This window comes from Mustela nigripes, chromosome 8 (genome assembly GCF_022355385.1).
Source record: "Mustela nigripes isolate SB6536 chromosome 8, MUSNIG.SB6536, whole genome shotgun sequence".
Lineage (NCBI taxonomy): Eukaryota > Metazoa > Chordata > Mammalia > Carnivora > Mustelidae > Mustela > Mustela nigripes.
In genome coordinates, this window is record NC_081564.1 from 71511230 (window position 1) to 71527601 (window position 16372).

Genomic DNA, 16372 nt, shown 5'->3' on the forward strand with positions numbered 1-16372 from the left:
TGCTGCCACCGTATATTTATTTAGGATTTCATTAAAGATTTACTCATTTAAATTTCATAATTTTTTTCCATTTGAAAGTAGTAACACCTCTATTAGTAAATTTATTTCCAAATACTTGAAAATGTTCTTTAAATATCTCTTTTTTAGTTTTCTGAGTATTTGTTGCTGACATACAAAACTATGAAAGTTACTTATACAAAACAAACGTAAAATAAATGTAATCGTGTTATTTAAGATTTGTTTAATGAGAAGTCTAGAAGTTTGGAATTAGTTACATACATTTTTTTCCATGAATCTACTTATCACACAATAAGAAGACATGTCTGCTTTTGAATTAGGATATGTGTAAATTTATTAATAGTTTGGAAATTCATGTCATTAGCCTCCCTACTGGAAGTTGTTGGCATCCGGGAAATACATGACTAAAAAGGATCTTTAGAGTCATTTTTTCTCCATTCCATATTGCGTGCCACATTGTCAAAGGCCCTGGGAGCATCAGTTCTCAGGTTGATGTAAAACACCACCGCAATTTTGCATGCTTTATCATGTGAACTTTTCCTTGGGAGAGATGCAAAAGTACCAGAGACACTCTTGCTCATTAAAAAGATTGGGATTCATGAGAAGCGGTGACATCATTACATAGCCTAAAGCAACACAAATTTACACAGAAGCAGATCAGATGTACTGTGGATAATCCTTGAGTCATACAATCAGAAGCTTCTGACGTATACTTATTTCCTATTTGCATCTGTATTTTTGGGTAAAACCATTTTTTACTTCCCTTGTCCATCTCAGTATAGCCACTGATTTCAACAACGCCATAGATTTTATTCACCATCCCCCTACATCTATCATGACCCTGTAACCTCAATATTGTTTTATTTCTGAAAAGTTTTGAAATTAGTCATTGCCATAATCCCTCTGCCTAACTACAGAATATCCTGCAAATGTTCATAATCAAGGAGTGGCTCTGTGAGTTTTTTTAAGAAACAACAACTAAATTCCTAACCCATGAGAAATCAAGTTTTCATGATTTAAATGAATTATGTGAAATAAGGAAGGCAAGCTTTATATCTGCTCAGAATCCTGGAGTCTTTCTTACAGCTGAGATAACTTTCTGTCCGTTGTTTTTCCGAAGGGAGCAAGTTTTTCTATTTGTTTTTCCTCAGCAAGCATACATCGTGTACTTTGGGGTTGAATTTGGAATTTTTTTTTTTTTTGGAAACTAGATGACTATTGTCTTACATAATCCAGATTGAATAAATACAATTATTAATTTAACATAAATCTGGGATTTTCCAACTTCTCACCCACAAAGCGAGTATAGACATCTCTGGAGCTGTAGCCCTGTCAGAATGCGTGGCGACCGGCATCACGCTGAGGATATTGAACAAAATCCAGTAGAGCTGGTAAGTACAAACGCCTTTTAGCTGCTCTCTGGGCTCATAGTCTTGCTTTCAACATTGAACATGTAACACTTCAAGAAAGTTAGGCTGCATTTTTCTGATTTTGCTATTATAGGGTGAATGGAATCTGAGATGTTATTACCAGCAATCACAAGTGTCCAGAGGGGTTATTTAATATGCCAGATACTGCTTTTCATATCCTTTGGGAACTATGCATTAGAATTTTGCCTAAATTTTGATATTTTGCTGAATTTTGACATTTATATATAAGGTACCTCAAGACAAAAGTTTTAGTAAATTATTTGGAATGTTGTTTATAGCACATATTAATATTTATTAATATTTATGTTTATTTTATATTATTTATGTTATTATTTATTACAATATATTTGATCCAATGAAAATACCTATTTTCATTGACCTATTTATATGTATTTAAAGTAGTAATTTATAGAAAATGTCTCATGGGGAGACTTATGCTGAAAATATGTTACTCTAGTAATATAAAAATCATATTTTTTGGAACGTGTATGGGGTCTCACTCCTTATTCAAACAAATCTTTTCATTTTGCATATGGGGGAATTGAAACATTAAGAGTCCACTTAGCTAGGGCGCCTGGGTGGCTCAGTTATAAAGCGGTCTGCCTTCGGTTCAAGTCATGATCCCAGGGTCCTGGGATTGAGCCCCGCATCAGACTCCCTGCTCAGCTGGAAGCCTGCATTCCCACTCCTGCTTGTGCTCCCTTTCTTGCTGTGTTTCTCTCTGTCAAATAAATAAATAAACTCTTTAGAAAAAAAGAAGAGTCCACTTAGCTAGTGGCAGAATCAGAAATAGAACTCAGATTTCTCATTTAATCTCATTTTTTGTTAAAGATTTTATTTATTTGAGAGAGGGAGTGAGCAGGTGAAAGAGAGAGCGAGATCATGAACAGAAGGAGAGAGAAAAGCAGACTCCCCACTGAGGAAGGAGCCTGATGCGGGGCTTAACTACTACTATGTTCATAATAAAGAAAATCAAATTTCATTTATTTATTTTTAAAGATTTTGTTTATTTGACAGAGATCATAGTAGGCAGAGAGGCAGGCAGAGGAGAGAGGGGAAGCAGGCTTCCTGCTGAACAGAGAGCCGGATGTGGGGCTTGATCGCAGGAGCCCGGGATCATGACCTGAGCCGAAGGCAATGGCTTTAACCCACTGAGCCACCCAGGCACCCCAGAAAAACGAATTTTAAATCAACCTGAGATTGTAGAACCAAGAGATGAATCAGAAGAAATAAATAGAAAGATAGAGATAGGCTTTGATAAAAGAATTATTTCGCCACATGAAGGTTATATTTGTGATTAGTCTCGGGATTCAGCAACTAGACTGTCATAAACTTATTTTAGAGGATGACTCCCATTTCAAGGAAGTTACAAAATGTCATCGCTTTACTATCATATATACATCATTTTATTTCCTTCTCCTTTTCATTATAAATTAGGTGTGAATTATGTTATTTCCCCACATGCCAAAATTTATGCAATTTATTCCATTAAGTCAAATGAATAGATAATCTACCTTAAAAAAAAAAAAAAAATCAAGCAAGCAAACAAACAAAAAAACCCAAAAAAGAAACAAACAAAAAACCTAAATAGTGAAACTGACTTCTGAAACCATGAAAGGAATGTTTGGATTCCCACCCCCCCCCCCCCCCCCCCCCCCCCCCCCCTTTTTTTTTTTTTTTTTTTGTAATCTGACAGTCTATAACTTCTTAAGTGCCCAAAAACAACAAGTAGAAAAAATTTTTTTTTTTTACAATTGCTATGAGTTTATTTGCCCATTTTAGAGCCCTTGGAAAATATAGACAATAACAAAGAAAAAAAGAAAAAATCACCCATGATCCCTCCCAGAAAAAAAGATCACTGCTAATATTCTACTTCCGGTCCCCTCTCCCATTCAATCTAATTTTATTCTTACAAATGTTTTATTTTGCCATGTGAAATTTTTGTCAATTTACCTGTTTTTCCTCCCAAAAGCCCATAAAGATATTAATTAAAACTCAGAGAATTGAGAGTTTATACTGCTGAAATATTTTTATAACAGGATGTTTATCCAAGTTGTCTTTTTGTGCCTCAGTAAAGGGTTGTGGTTTTCTTTATGTAAGTCCTATAGCATTTGATATGCTTTGCCGTTTTATATTGCTTTATTACCGCAAACAGCAATGCGCGCACACACGCACGCACACAAGTGCTGTTACATATACTTTTCATATTTTTATAATCAGCCAACTCAATGAGTTCTTATTCCTTTTGAGAGATTGTATGGTTGATTATTTGAGATTCTGTTTGTAAGCAGTCATATGATGTAGAAAAAAAATGTTAGTTTTATATTCCCATTTCCATTATTCACACACACTGATGAGAACTTGAAAAACATGACCTAATATTGGTGGTAGGAGACGTTCTTCACTCCTTCGGACTTTAAAGACATGGGCCGAATGTTTCACAGTTAAATAAGGTGTCAGTCTATTTTATTTGTAGTTCTTGAGATTTGTATCGTCTGCCTTTGTCAAGACTGAATGCTGAAATTTGTGAAAATGCTCTTTGGGCATCTGTTGAATCAATCATTTTATTTTTCATTGATCATTTGATGTGAAAAGTGTATCTGTACAATTCATATCATCCTACCATTTATTAGAGTTTCAGATTCTTCTAGAACTTGGTTGGTTCTTCCTTTAACACATGTTGGATTCACATTATTTATATGTGCTTCATTTGTTTATGTTCCCAGATAAAACTTTCTTCATCTTAAACAATGACTTGTTTGTTTATTTATTTATTTTAAAATTATTTCTCTGCAGTTGCCCAGAAATCCATACTGTTCGAATGAAGGAACCCACTGTGGTTGTAGATTGCCCACGGGGACCCTCCAGCCGCAGTGGGTAAGATGTGGGGACTGGGGGGAGGTGGGGAGTCTTTAGCAGTCCTGGAGCAGCGAAATGGGGCAGGCAGGCTCTGCTCCACAGACTCCCTGCAGGGCTCTTGCGTCCTCTAGCCTCTCGTTGGCCCCATGCCCTTTGACTGCTCTGCACTTCTCCTGTGCTGCCAGTCCACAAGCTCGTGGTGACAACAGGGACCCACGGCCCCCAACAGTTTATCAGGGTTTCATTCTATTCCTTGAAGACCCTACCCCATACCAGCGCTAATACGTGTTCTATTTTGATATCTTTCCAAGCTCAGTGAAAGGTCTCTTTATGTATAAGACATAAAAATTATTTTAAAAATATTTTTCTAAATATAAAATTTCAATATGTAATATAAAAATAGGAGCTAACAATGAGCAAAAGAACACCTGCAATTTTCCGTCACTCAAAGGTAACCAATCTAAATGTTTTGATATACATTTTCATCACTTTTTTTTAGCAATGAGGACTAACCAGATAATTTAATTTATATTGTGATGTTAGTAGCTGATCATAACTTACGAGTAATATATTCCAGAGGAATCTATTTGCATATGAGATGATGCCTTATTGCTTTAGTACAAAGGCGTAATTCAGAGGGAACACTTTGTCCTCATGGACTTGTGGACAAGTCGTGTGTGTGTGTGAGACAGAGAGAGAGAGAGGGAGGGAATGGAAGAGACAGCTAATGAACTGTACCTGAAATTATAGCATTTGGAGTAATGAAACAGATTAGCCTTATTCTAACTGAAATCAGCTGCCTAAGTCACTACTATCTCATTTGCTGAAATATTCACTTTCATAATTCATTACAGGTTACAGCAAAACCATGGTCACTCTGGAAAACATTTCTGGTGTGTCTCCTGGCCTGTCTTATTGCCACAACACTTGTTGTTCTGGTCTTATATTTTGTCCACTTCAGCAAGCCCATCAACAGTACAAACATCACCATTCACGCAGATGGAAAGTCAAATCGTGTCACCTGCATCCCTGGTTCTACCCCATCTCCTGCCTTATCAACCCTGCCTGGATCTCCTACCCCTTTGCCCAACCAAAGCTCCCCCGCCAAGGTGTCTCCATCCCCCATGGAGACCACTAAAACAACACTGGAGCATGAAATTATCATTGAAGACGAAAAATGACATTTTTGAGCCCTTAGCATTCCTCCAGCAAGATCAACACCCTCCCCCCGGAGGAGGCATGTCCAGGGGTCCTCTCTTTCCTGCCAAGAGGTGACAAAGCATTTGGTTTTATGAGAGCTTGCCCTTTTTGCTCCAATCATTGGCTGAATTCCCATATCGCAATGACTCAGTCTTAGACCCTCCAATGTTCAAATGATTGCAAAAAGATTTTTTTTTCAACTGAGCCCGATTCATTCAGGCTGGGGCCCAGAACTTCCTTTTTAATCTCTCCTATACAACCAACTTTATTCTTCACAAATGGTTTCCACTGAGGAAGAGGATCCCACTTCACTTTGCTCCCTGCCTGTTGGCTCTTACGCCAGTGTTTACCATCTAGCTATTGCTTCTTTTACAGTCTCATATACTTCACTATATCCAGCATTTGTATTCCAGCGGGAAGAAGGAAATGTTCAATTAAAGTACTTAATGAGCGGGTGGGAGGTTGGGGGGACCAGGTGGTGGGTATCGGAGCGGGCACGGATTGCATGGAGCACTGGATGTAGTACAAAAACAATGAATACTCTTACACTGAAAATAAATTTAAAAAATTAAAAAAAAAGTACTTAACGAGCAAGAGTTTTTTAAATACCTGTCAGGTATTAGAGACTCATTTCTCTTGTTGGGAAATTCAGAATAGAGATTAGTGAAGTTAGGAATAATCAAGGAAGATTTTGGAGAAAAACTAAGAGTTGAAAAAGAATGAAAAATTGGATTTAGGTAGAGGTAATTAAAATAGAAAATGAGAGGGTGAAAAAAGAATTAATAGATTTAAAATTAAAAGCACCCTTAGAAACACTTAGAAACATTCAAATGTAATGTATTTTATATATTTACATTTTTTCAGTGATATTGTCAACATCATTTTCCACATTTGATATTTTCCTTAATATCTAAAATACCAGAAACTACTCCTTACAAAATTTGAGCTCTAAAATTGTTTTGTATTTTGTACTATAATTTTGAGGGCACATATTGCTTGCGATTTGCTACACGCAAGATGTGTTCAATATTTATATTAAGTGTTTAATATTCAATGAAAGCATATACATTTCATTCTGGGAGAGACTTTAGAGTTAAATGAACCTTTCCATTCCACTCCCAACCTCTAAACTCTATAAAAATGGGAGACTCTCTCAGACAAGGAGGCTTCCTACCCAGACTCCGCCGCATGAGAGGACACTAAAGCCTTGGTATCCAGGTTCCAACTTCTGATTGTCTTTTGCTCACCATTAGAGGTTCTTTGTTTTCCTAAAGCAAAAGACTTTGTGTTCTATATAATTTTAGGTTGATTTACTGCAGTCAATAATAGGCTATGTGAATTGGAATAATAGACTTTGAGAACTTATTGAACACTTAAGCCTCCACAAAAGAAGGATAGGAAATATGGTCATTCCTTACAAAATTGTCCTATATGGGCAGCTCGTTTTTATTTGTCAGACACCATGAGATGTACAAATTTGAGTCTATAATGAATAATTTTTATACCACAAATATCATTAAACTTAAGAACTTATCATTAAACTTAAGAATGATGAAAGTTGTTATATACATTTTAGAAAAGAAAGATCAGAAAGTTCTAGATAAGGTTAATAAACACAAGGGAGTAAATGTGTATGCATGTTCCCCTAGTATGATCCTAAACTGATTCATTTCTATTATAGTTTTTATTTAAATGCCTAAGAAGAAGAAAGACTAACTTTGTTAGGTTCAAATGTACTTCCTAATATAATTTAAATTTCACTTTGTGGTTTAAAAGTAAAAAAAAGCTTTTAAAAAAAGAGATACTACAGATGTGATATGGTAACATGGTAACATACCCCTTTATGTTTAAGGAGAATCTTAGCAATGAGTTTCCTACATTAAATTTTGGGTTGGAGGATATTGTAATTAAGTCATCTGACATCATCAGGTTTCTGTGCTTTTTAAAATAGAGATGTAAATGAGCTCTTGGATTCTCTGTTCTGCTTTAGACTTTTATGGTTTAATAAAATTTTCAAATAGTAAACAGGGTTGTGGAAAATATGTTCACAAGTTAAAATACATCACTTGAACAAAAATTTTATGAAGTACTATGAAAATACTAAGTGAAGTATGTATAGACAATAAATAAGTAATCACCCAGTTTTAATGACTTATTCAGTAAATATTAAAAACATATATAAGCACTAATATTTATTGTTTCAAAATTCATTCACCCCACTTGATTGATAGTGATATATTTTAAATTAGTCAGGAAGCTTCTCTATTTAAAACATCTGCTACACAGCCTTTTGTGAGTCTCTCATTCATTCTTAAGCACAAAGTAACTTTATGTAGGATTAGAGGCTAAGTTTACAAATTTGCTTCATCAAATGAGAGTGTAACTAACTTCCTTAGACGCTTTACTGGAAAATGTCCTAGCGGGCATTTTGCTTCCCCCAAAGTTCACTTATCTATACTGAAAATCTGCTGTAATAGGTAGCCCAGCTCCAAGATGGGATAAGCCATTCACTCTCAGAATACGCAGTTTCCAAAGCTTTTCTACTTTGAAACTACAGCTGACGGCCCTGACTCCATCTTTGGCCCTTCATCTTGTTCACACCTGTGCGGTGACCTACAAGTCCCATGCCCGAGGAGGTTAAGCAATGCCCTGTGGGAAGGCTAGTTCTGATCTCGAGCTTCCTGAATGTGGCACACAGAAGGTTCCACTTTAGATACTAGTAGAGATGCTCTGGTGCACCCAGATGGCACCACTTCAGGAAACTACCCTGTGGCTACACCGCCAAACCACTTGCTCTATAAAAGCTGGGGATTACGGTCCGGACTTGGTGGGAATATCTTTGTGTTTGCTGTGGACCATTCTCCGCGGGATCCCCACTGTCCGTAAGTTACCTTGAATAAAACTCCGTGTCAATGGTATAGAGAGGCTTGCTTTGTGTTTCAGTCTCAAAGTGCCTTCTTTTTGCTTTACTGACCTTCCTCCACCTTCTAACAACTGGCAAGTCGGCCGGGAGATGGAAAATGAAACAAGCATGGGCAAAGGGCCTCCTCGTGTGTGGGAAAAATCCCAGCTTGGCCAGCCACCTCCATGTGGAGGGACTCGCCAAGTTTTTGGACCACTTCAGACTAATGCATGAATACAGAGACGCTCCCCACCCCCTGTAAAGAAAAAAAAAAAAAAAAAGCCCTAGGTGTTGTTGGATACCCTATCTGAAACTGCAGAGAAAGAAAATGGAGAAGGGAAAATGACCAAGCTATCATGGTGGTAGCTTGGCTGTTGATCTGTGCATGTGAGACACCACGGAAAAGCAGTTACTAGTAAGGAGAGAAACGGAACAAACCAGGGAAGCGTGTTTCTAGAAGTGTGGCTTTAGAAAAGAATATAGGAGCCTATGGGATTCTCCAGACATTCTACGAGGGAAAATGTATAGCAATAAATTCACAGAAAACAAAGATCTCAAATAAACAACCTAACTTGATACCTGAAGGAAATATAAAAGGAAACTAAGCCCAAACGTAGCAGATGGAAGTAAATAACAAAGATTGGAGCAGAAATGTCCCCAACAATGAAAATGAATCAACCACTGATACATACCACATGATAAATCTCAAAGTAATTATGCTGAAAGTGGGCAAACAGTAGAGTAACACTATATGATCCCATTAATAAAACAAATTCTGAAAAATTTACACTAATTGATAGTGACAGAAAACAGACCATTGGTTATCCAAGGGCAAGAACTGGAGTGGGCATACATGGGGCAAAGAAATTACAAAGGGGTATAAGGAAAATTGTGAGGGTGATGACTATGTTCATTATCTAGATGGTGGTGATGTTTCCATGGGTTAAAACTTATGAAATTGTATGATTCCAATATGTACAACTTGTTGTATGTCAATTACACCTTAGTAAAGCTACTTCAAAAAAGGAGACCAGTAAAATAATAGAAAAGATGAATGAAACTAAGACCTGGTTATTTGAAAAAAAAAAAAAAATGACACACCTTTAGCTAGACAAACTGAGAAAAAAGAAGAGTCAAAAAACTTTAGAAATGGAAAAGGAGACATTACAAATGATAACACAGATCTAGAAAGATCTGAAGAGTTTATTGTGAACGATTGTACACCAACGAATTGGATAACCTAGAAGAAATGGACAACTTTCTAGAAACCTACAACCGGACATGATTGAGTCATGAATATACAGAAAATCAAACAGATCAATACGAGTAAGGTGAATGAATCTGTGATCAAAATTTTCTAAACTTTTAGAAAAGCTCAGGATCAGATGGTTTCACTGGTGAATTCTACCAAATATTTAAAGAAGAATTAATGCCAATCTTTTCAAAGTGTTCCAAAAAATTGATGAGAAGGGAATATCCCCAATCCTTTTAGAAGGGTAGCATTACCCTGATACTGAAGCCAGATAAGGACACTTGAAGAAAACAAAACTATAGGTCCATATCTCTAGTGAATGTAGGCGCAAAAATTCTCAACAAAATATTAGTAAACTAAATTGAATCATATATTTAAGGATAATATTCCATGATCAAACTAAAAAGTTTCTGCACAGCAAAGGAATCCATCAACAAAATACAACCTGCGGAATGGAGAAAATCTTTGCAAATCATATCATCTGATAAGGAGTTAATATCTAAAATCTATAAAAAACTCCTAACTTAATGGGAGAAAACAATTCAATTTAAAAACGAGTAGAGGAGGGGCACCTGGGTGGCTCAGGTCATGATCTCAGGGTCCTGGGATCGAGCCCTGCATCGGGCTCCCTGCTCAGCAGGAGTCCGCTTCTCCCTCTCTCTCCCCACTGTCTGCCCTGCTTGTGCTCGCTCACTCTCTGTCAAATAAATAAATGAAATCTTAAAAAAAATAAAAATAAAAACGAGTAGAGGAACAGGATAAACATTTTCCCAAAGAGGATATACACATACTTGGCTAGAAGCTACATGAAAAGGTGTTCAAAATCGCCCATCAGGAATATGCGAGTGAAAACCACAATAAGCTATCACCTCACACCTGTTAGAATGGCTATCAACAAGAAGCTGAGAGGAAAAGTAATGGCAAAGCTATGCAAAAAGGGAAAACCTCTACTGGTTGGGATGTTTAAATAGGTGCAGCCACTACAGAAAACAGTATGGAGGTTCCTCAAGGAATTGAAAATAGAACTGTCACATGATCTAGCAATTGCACTTCTTGTTATACTTACGATGCAAATAAAAACAGGATCTGGAGGAGAGATCTGTACTCCCATGTTCATTGCAGCATTATTCACAATAGTCAAGATATGGAAAAAACGTGTCAACAGATGAATAGATAAAGAAGATGGGGAAAAAATTCAGCCACCAGAAAGAAGGAAATCTTGCCATGTGTGATGACATGAATGGAAACTGTGGACGTTATGCTAAGTGAAATAAGCCAGAGAGTGCGAAATACTGTATGATGTGATTTGTAGGTGGGACCTAAGAAAGCTAAAATCCTAGAAACCGTATAAACATAGAAAGTTTCTTTTTTACAGAGAAAAGACTGAAGGTAGCTGGTACAGAGCTGGAGAAAGTAATTTCATGGTCCTCAGAGATCTGGACTCCTTTATTTCACTGCTCCAAGTAATCAGCAACTGGCTTCTATTCCATGGTTCAGAATGGCTGCTTAAGCTCCGGTCATTATGTCTATATTCCAACCAGCAGAAAGGAAGAGGCATGAAAGGATTGATCCTTCCCTCTAAGGATATTTCTCAGAAATTGCACGCAACAATTATATTATATCCCATCACCAAGATTATTAGTCCTATAGCCACACCTATCTGTAAGGAAGGCTGGAGAATGTCTTATTATTCTGGATGTTTGTGTGAGTAGTTAAAATTAATGGTTCTATTTATCAGGAGAACAAAGAAAAGGCTATTGTGGGACAGTTCAGGGTGTCTGGCATAACAATTAATTCCAAAATTTTTTAGAGGAAAGTAGTAAGCATTTTATCCCAACTTCCTCATTATGAGCCCCTCCCCCGGCCCGTACTCTTTAAAACCCTTCCATAAACACTCTGACAGCAGCAAACTTCTAACCGTGTCTCATAATCGTGAGTCAGATGTGCCGTCTGTGTGACACTACAGTGGCGAGGTTGGTGGGGGCAGGAGCCAATCACACCGTCTGAGGACTTAGGTGTGCAGGAGTGTCCCCTGTTACTGTTGATCACCAGCGCCCCTCCCGGGAGGAGGGGGGTCATGCCTCATGCTTTTGTGTATCCCCATGGAACCCAACCCGCACCTGGCTTAGAAAAACTATAAAGCCAGCGCTTGATATATTAAGGCACTGACCGCCTCCCAGAAGCATCCAGCTGTAAGAGATTGTGGAGATTATCAAGTCCAAAGGCCACTTTTTTTTTTTTGAAAGTTATGTAAAGCTTTATTCTATGCCAAGCATTAGAAGTCAGACTGACTGGCTAGGGCCACCTCGGAAGAGAGCGACAACCCCTTCGTCTTACAGCCTAGTTTTATAGGGCACAACTGCAGGCCTCTACATTTGTGGCTTTGGCTGATTGGATGTTTCCACCTGTCTGGACTTGTTTTAGGTGTGTGTTTTAGCAACAGTTACCTGGAACTGATATCAATAACTGTTGAGGCATTTATTAAACAAAATGGCCTTGTTTTAGGTGTGTGTTTTAGCAACAGTTACCTGGAACTGGTATCAGTAACTGCTGTGGCATTTATTAAACAACAAAATGTCTACCTAGGCAACATGGAGTCACTATGGCTAAGGAGGGTCGGGCAGGTCCTAGGGGTTTAACAGGTTTTAATGTGGAATTGGCCCAATAACCACAATGCTGCCACTACACTTTTTCATTACTGGTTATTTTACAAATTTACAAATTCAGCTGCTTTTCCATAGATTTCTCACACATCATACATGTTACTTTCTGGAGTGGCTTCAAGTACAGAATGGAGACTATCCTCTCCCATTATCAGGATGCATCATATTGTTAATTTATTAACCTTGAACTCACTGCCACCAGCCCTGTAACTCATGTCCGAGTGGAGCTGATCTAACACATGTGTTTTCTCTGTAAGGCACATCACAGCCTCACTTAAAAACACCAGATAATCTCTGTCAAATAAATAAATAAAATCTTAAAAAAAACCAAAAACAAAACAAAGCAAAAAACCACCAGATAACACTTCAGCACTGTGCTGGGGGTACATTCCAAACAGCAAACTCACCAACAAAAAGCACAAAAATGAGAAACACGTGCTGAAAGGATACTTATTTATAGTATGAGAGCAGAAACAAGAAGACAGACTGTAGCCTGGTTTGACCTCCACTGAGACCGTGCTCATTAGGCCACTCAAAGTTTTCTTTCTTTTTGCATTTTCTTTTTTTTAAAATTTTTAAAAATTCCTAATAAACATATAATGTATTTTTATCCCCAGGGGTACAAGTCTGCGAATCACCAGGTTTACACACTTCACAGCACTCACCATAGCACATACCCTCCCCAATGTCCATAACCCCACCCCCGTCTCCTTCCCCCCTCCCCCCAGCAACCCTCAGTTTGTTTTGTGAGATTAAGAGTCACTTGTGGTTTGTCTCCCTCCCAATCCCATCTCTTTTTTTTTTTTTTAATTTATTTATTTGACAGAGAGATCACAAGTAGGCAGAGAGGCAGGCAGAGATGGGGGAAGCAGGCTCCCCACTGAGCAGAGAGCCTGATGCGGGGCTCAATCCCAGGACTCCGAGATCATGACTGGAGCTGAAGGCAGAGGCTTAACCCACTGAGCCACCTAGGTGCCCCTCTCCCAATCCCATCTTGTTTCATTTATTCTTTTCCTACCCCCCAAACCCCCCACGTTGCATCTCCACTTCCTCATATCAGGGAGATCATATGATAGTTGTCTTTCTCCAAATGACTAATTTCACTAACCATAATACCCTCTAGTTCCATCCACGTTGTCACAAATGGCAAGATTTCATTTCTTTTGATGGCTGCATAGTATTCCATTGTGTGTGTATATATATATATATATATATATATATATATATATATACACACATATGTGTGTATATATATATACCACTTTTTTTTTATCCATTCATCTGTTGATGAACATCTAGGTTCTGTCCATAGTTTGGCTATTGTGGACATTGCTGCTATAAACATTCAGGTGCACGTGCCCCTTCAGATCACTACGTTTGTATCCTTAGGGTAAATAAGTAGTGAAATTGCTGGGTCATACGGCAGTTCTATTTTCAACTTTTTGAGGAACCTCCATGCTGTTTTCCAGAGTGGTTGCACCAGCTTGCATTTCCACCAACAGTGTAGGAGGGTTCCCCATTCTCCACATCCTTGCCAGCATCTGTCATTTCTTGACTTGTTAATTTAGCCATTCTGACTGGTGTGGGGTGGTATCTCATTGTGGTTTTGATTTGTATTTCCCTGATGCCAAGTGATGTGGAGCACTTTTTCATGTGTCTGTTGGCCATCTGGATGTCTTCTTTGCAGAAATGTCTGTTCCTGCCCTCTGCCCATTTCTTGATTGGATTATTTGTTCTTTGGGTGTTGGGTTTGATAAGCTCTTTATAGATTTTGGATACTAGCCCTTTATCTGATATGTCGTTTGCAAATATTTTCTCCCATTCTGTCAGTTGTCTTTTGGTTTTGTTAACTGTTTCCTTTGCTGTGCAAAAGCTTTTAATCTTGATGAAGTCCCAATAGTTCATTTTCACCCTTGCTTCTCTTGCCTTTGGCAATGTTCCCAGGAAGAAGCTGCTGTGGCTGAGGTCAAAGAGGCACCTGCCTGTGTTCTCCTCAAGGATTTTGATGGATTCCTTTCTCACATTGAAGTGCTTCATCCATTTTGAGTCTATTTTCATGTGTGGTGTAAGGAAATGGTCCAGTTTCATTTTTCTGCATGTGGCTGTCCAATTTTCTCAACACCATTTGTTGAAGAGGCTGTCTTTTTTCCATTGGACATTCTTTCCTGCTTTGTCGAAGATTAGTTGACCATAGAGTTGAGGATCTATTTCTGGGCTCTCTATTCTGTTCCATTGATCTATGTGTCTGTTTTTGGGCCAGTACCATACTGTCTTGATGATGACAGCTTTGTAGTAGAGCTTGAAGTCTGGAATTGAGATGACACCAACTTTGGCTTTTTTTTTTTTTCAATATTCCTTTGGCTATTTGAGGCCTTTTCTGGTTCCATATAAATTTTAGGATTATTTGTTCCATTTCTTTGAAAAAAAAAAAAAAAAGGATGGGGTTTTGATAGGGATTGCATTAAATGTGTAGATTGCTTTAGGTAGAATAGACATTTTCACAATATTTGTTCTTCCAATCCATGAGCATGGAACATTTTTCCATTTCTTTGTGTCTTCCTCCATTTCTTTCATGAGTACTTTATAGTTTTCTGAGTATAGATTCTTTGCCTCTTTGGTTAGGTTTATTCCTAGGTATCTTATGGTTTTGGGTGCAATTGTAAATGGGACTGACTCCTCAATTTCTCTTTCTTCTGTCTTGTTGTTGGTGTAGAGAAATGCAACTGATTACTGTGCATTGATTTTATATCCTGACACTTTACTGAATTCTTGTACATGTTCTAGCAGTTTTGGAATGGAGTCTTTTGGGTTTTCCACATAAAGTATCATATCATCTGCAAAGAGTGAGAGTTTGACTTCTTTGCCGATTTGGATGCCTTTAATTTCTTTTTGTTGTCTGACTGCTGAGGCTAGGACTTCTGATACTATGTTGAATAGCAGTGGTGATAATGGACATCCCTGCTGTGTCCCTGACCTTAGCAGAGAAGCTTTCAGTTTTTCTCCATTGAGAATGATAATTGTGGTGGGTTTTTCATAGATAGCTTTGATAATATTGAGGTATGTGCCCTCTATCCCTACACTTTGAAGAGTTTTGATCAGGAAGGGATGCTGTACTTTGTCAAATGCTTTTTCAGCATCTATTCAGAGTATCATATGGTTATTGTTCCTTATTTTATTAATGTATTGTATCACACTGATTGATTTGCGGATGTTGAACCAAACTTGCAGTCCTGGAATAAATCCCACTTGGTCGTGGTGAATAATCCTTTTCATGTACTGTTGGATCCTATTGGCTAGTACTTTGGTGAGAATTTTCACATCTGTGTTCATCAAGGATATTGGTCTGTAATTCTCTCTTTTAATGGGATCCTTGTCTGGCTTTGGGATCAAGGTGATGCTGGCCTCATAAAATGAGTTTGGAAGTTTTCCTTCCATTTCTATTTTTTGGAACAGTTTCAGGAGAATAGGTATTAATTCTTCTTTTAATGCTTGGTAGAATTCCACTGGGAAGCTATCTTGCCCTGAGCTTTTGTTTGGAGTTTTTTGATGACTGTTTCAATCTCCTTACTGGTTATGAGTCTGTTGAGGTTTTCTATTTCTTCCTGGTTAAGTTGTGGTAGTTTATATGTCTCTAGGAATGCATCCATTTCTTCCACATTGTCAAATTTGTTGGCATAGAGTTGCTCATAGTATGTTGTTATAATTGTTTGTATTTCTTTGGTTTTGGTTGTGATCTCTCTTTCATTAATGATTTTATTTATTTGGATCCTTTCTCTTTTCTTTTTGATAAGTTTGGCCAGGGGTTTATCAATCTTATTAATTCTTTCAAAGAACTAGCTCCTATTTTCGTTGATTTGTTCTATTGTTTTTTTGGTTTCTATTTCATTGATTTTCATGTGACCTATTCTGGAGAATGTTCCATGTTCACTAGAGAAGAATGTGTATTCTGTTGCTTTGGGATGAAATGTTCTGAATATATCTGTGATGTCCATCTGGTCCAGTGTGTCACTTAAGGCCTTTATTTCCTTGTTGATCTTTCGTTTGGATG

General features: G+C 37.7%; 1 protein-coding gene across 1 annotated transcript; it reads left to right on the forward strand.

The window, feature by feature from the left end:
- The first annotated feature begins 1091 nt into the window (after positions 1-1091).
- On the forward strand, positions 1092-5953 carry LOC132023955 (dynactin-associated protein-like). The gene is made up of 3 exons (XM_059410063.1): positions 1092-1409; positions 4245-4325; positions 5162-5953. Exons 1-3 carry the CDS (start codon positions 1356-1358, stop codon positions 5486-5488), a joined length of 462 nt encoding a protein of 153 aa, XP_059266046.1. The 5' UTR covers positions 1092-1355; the 3' UTR covers positions 5489-5953.
- Positions 5954-16372: the final 10419 nt, after the last annotated feature.

What these genes read in the sequence shown, in the direction of transcription:
- LOC132023955 (XM_059410063.1), top strand. Translation starts at nt 1,356, where the DNA reads ATGCGTGGCGACCGGCATCACGCTGAGGATATTGAACAAAATCCAGTA. An exon ending in AACAAAATCCAGTAGAGCTG is followed by an intron (nt 1,410 to 4,244) that starts GTAAGTACAAAC and finishes ATTTCTCTGCAG; the next exon opens with TTGCCCAGAAATCCATACTG. An exon ending in GGACCCTCCAGCCGCAGTGG is followed by an intron (nt 4,326 to 5,161) that starts GTAAGATGTGGG and finishes AATTCATTACAG; the next exon opens with GTTACAGCAAAACCATGGTC.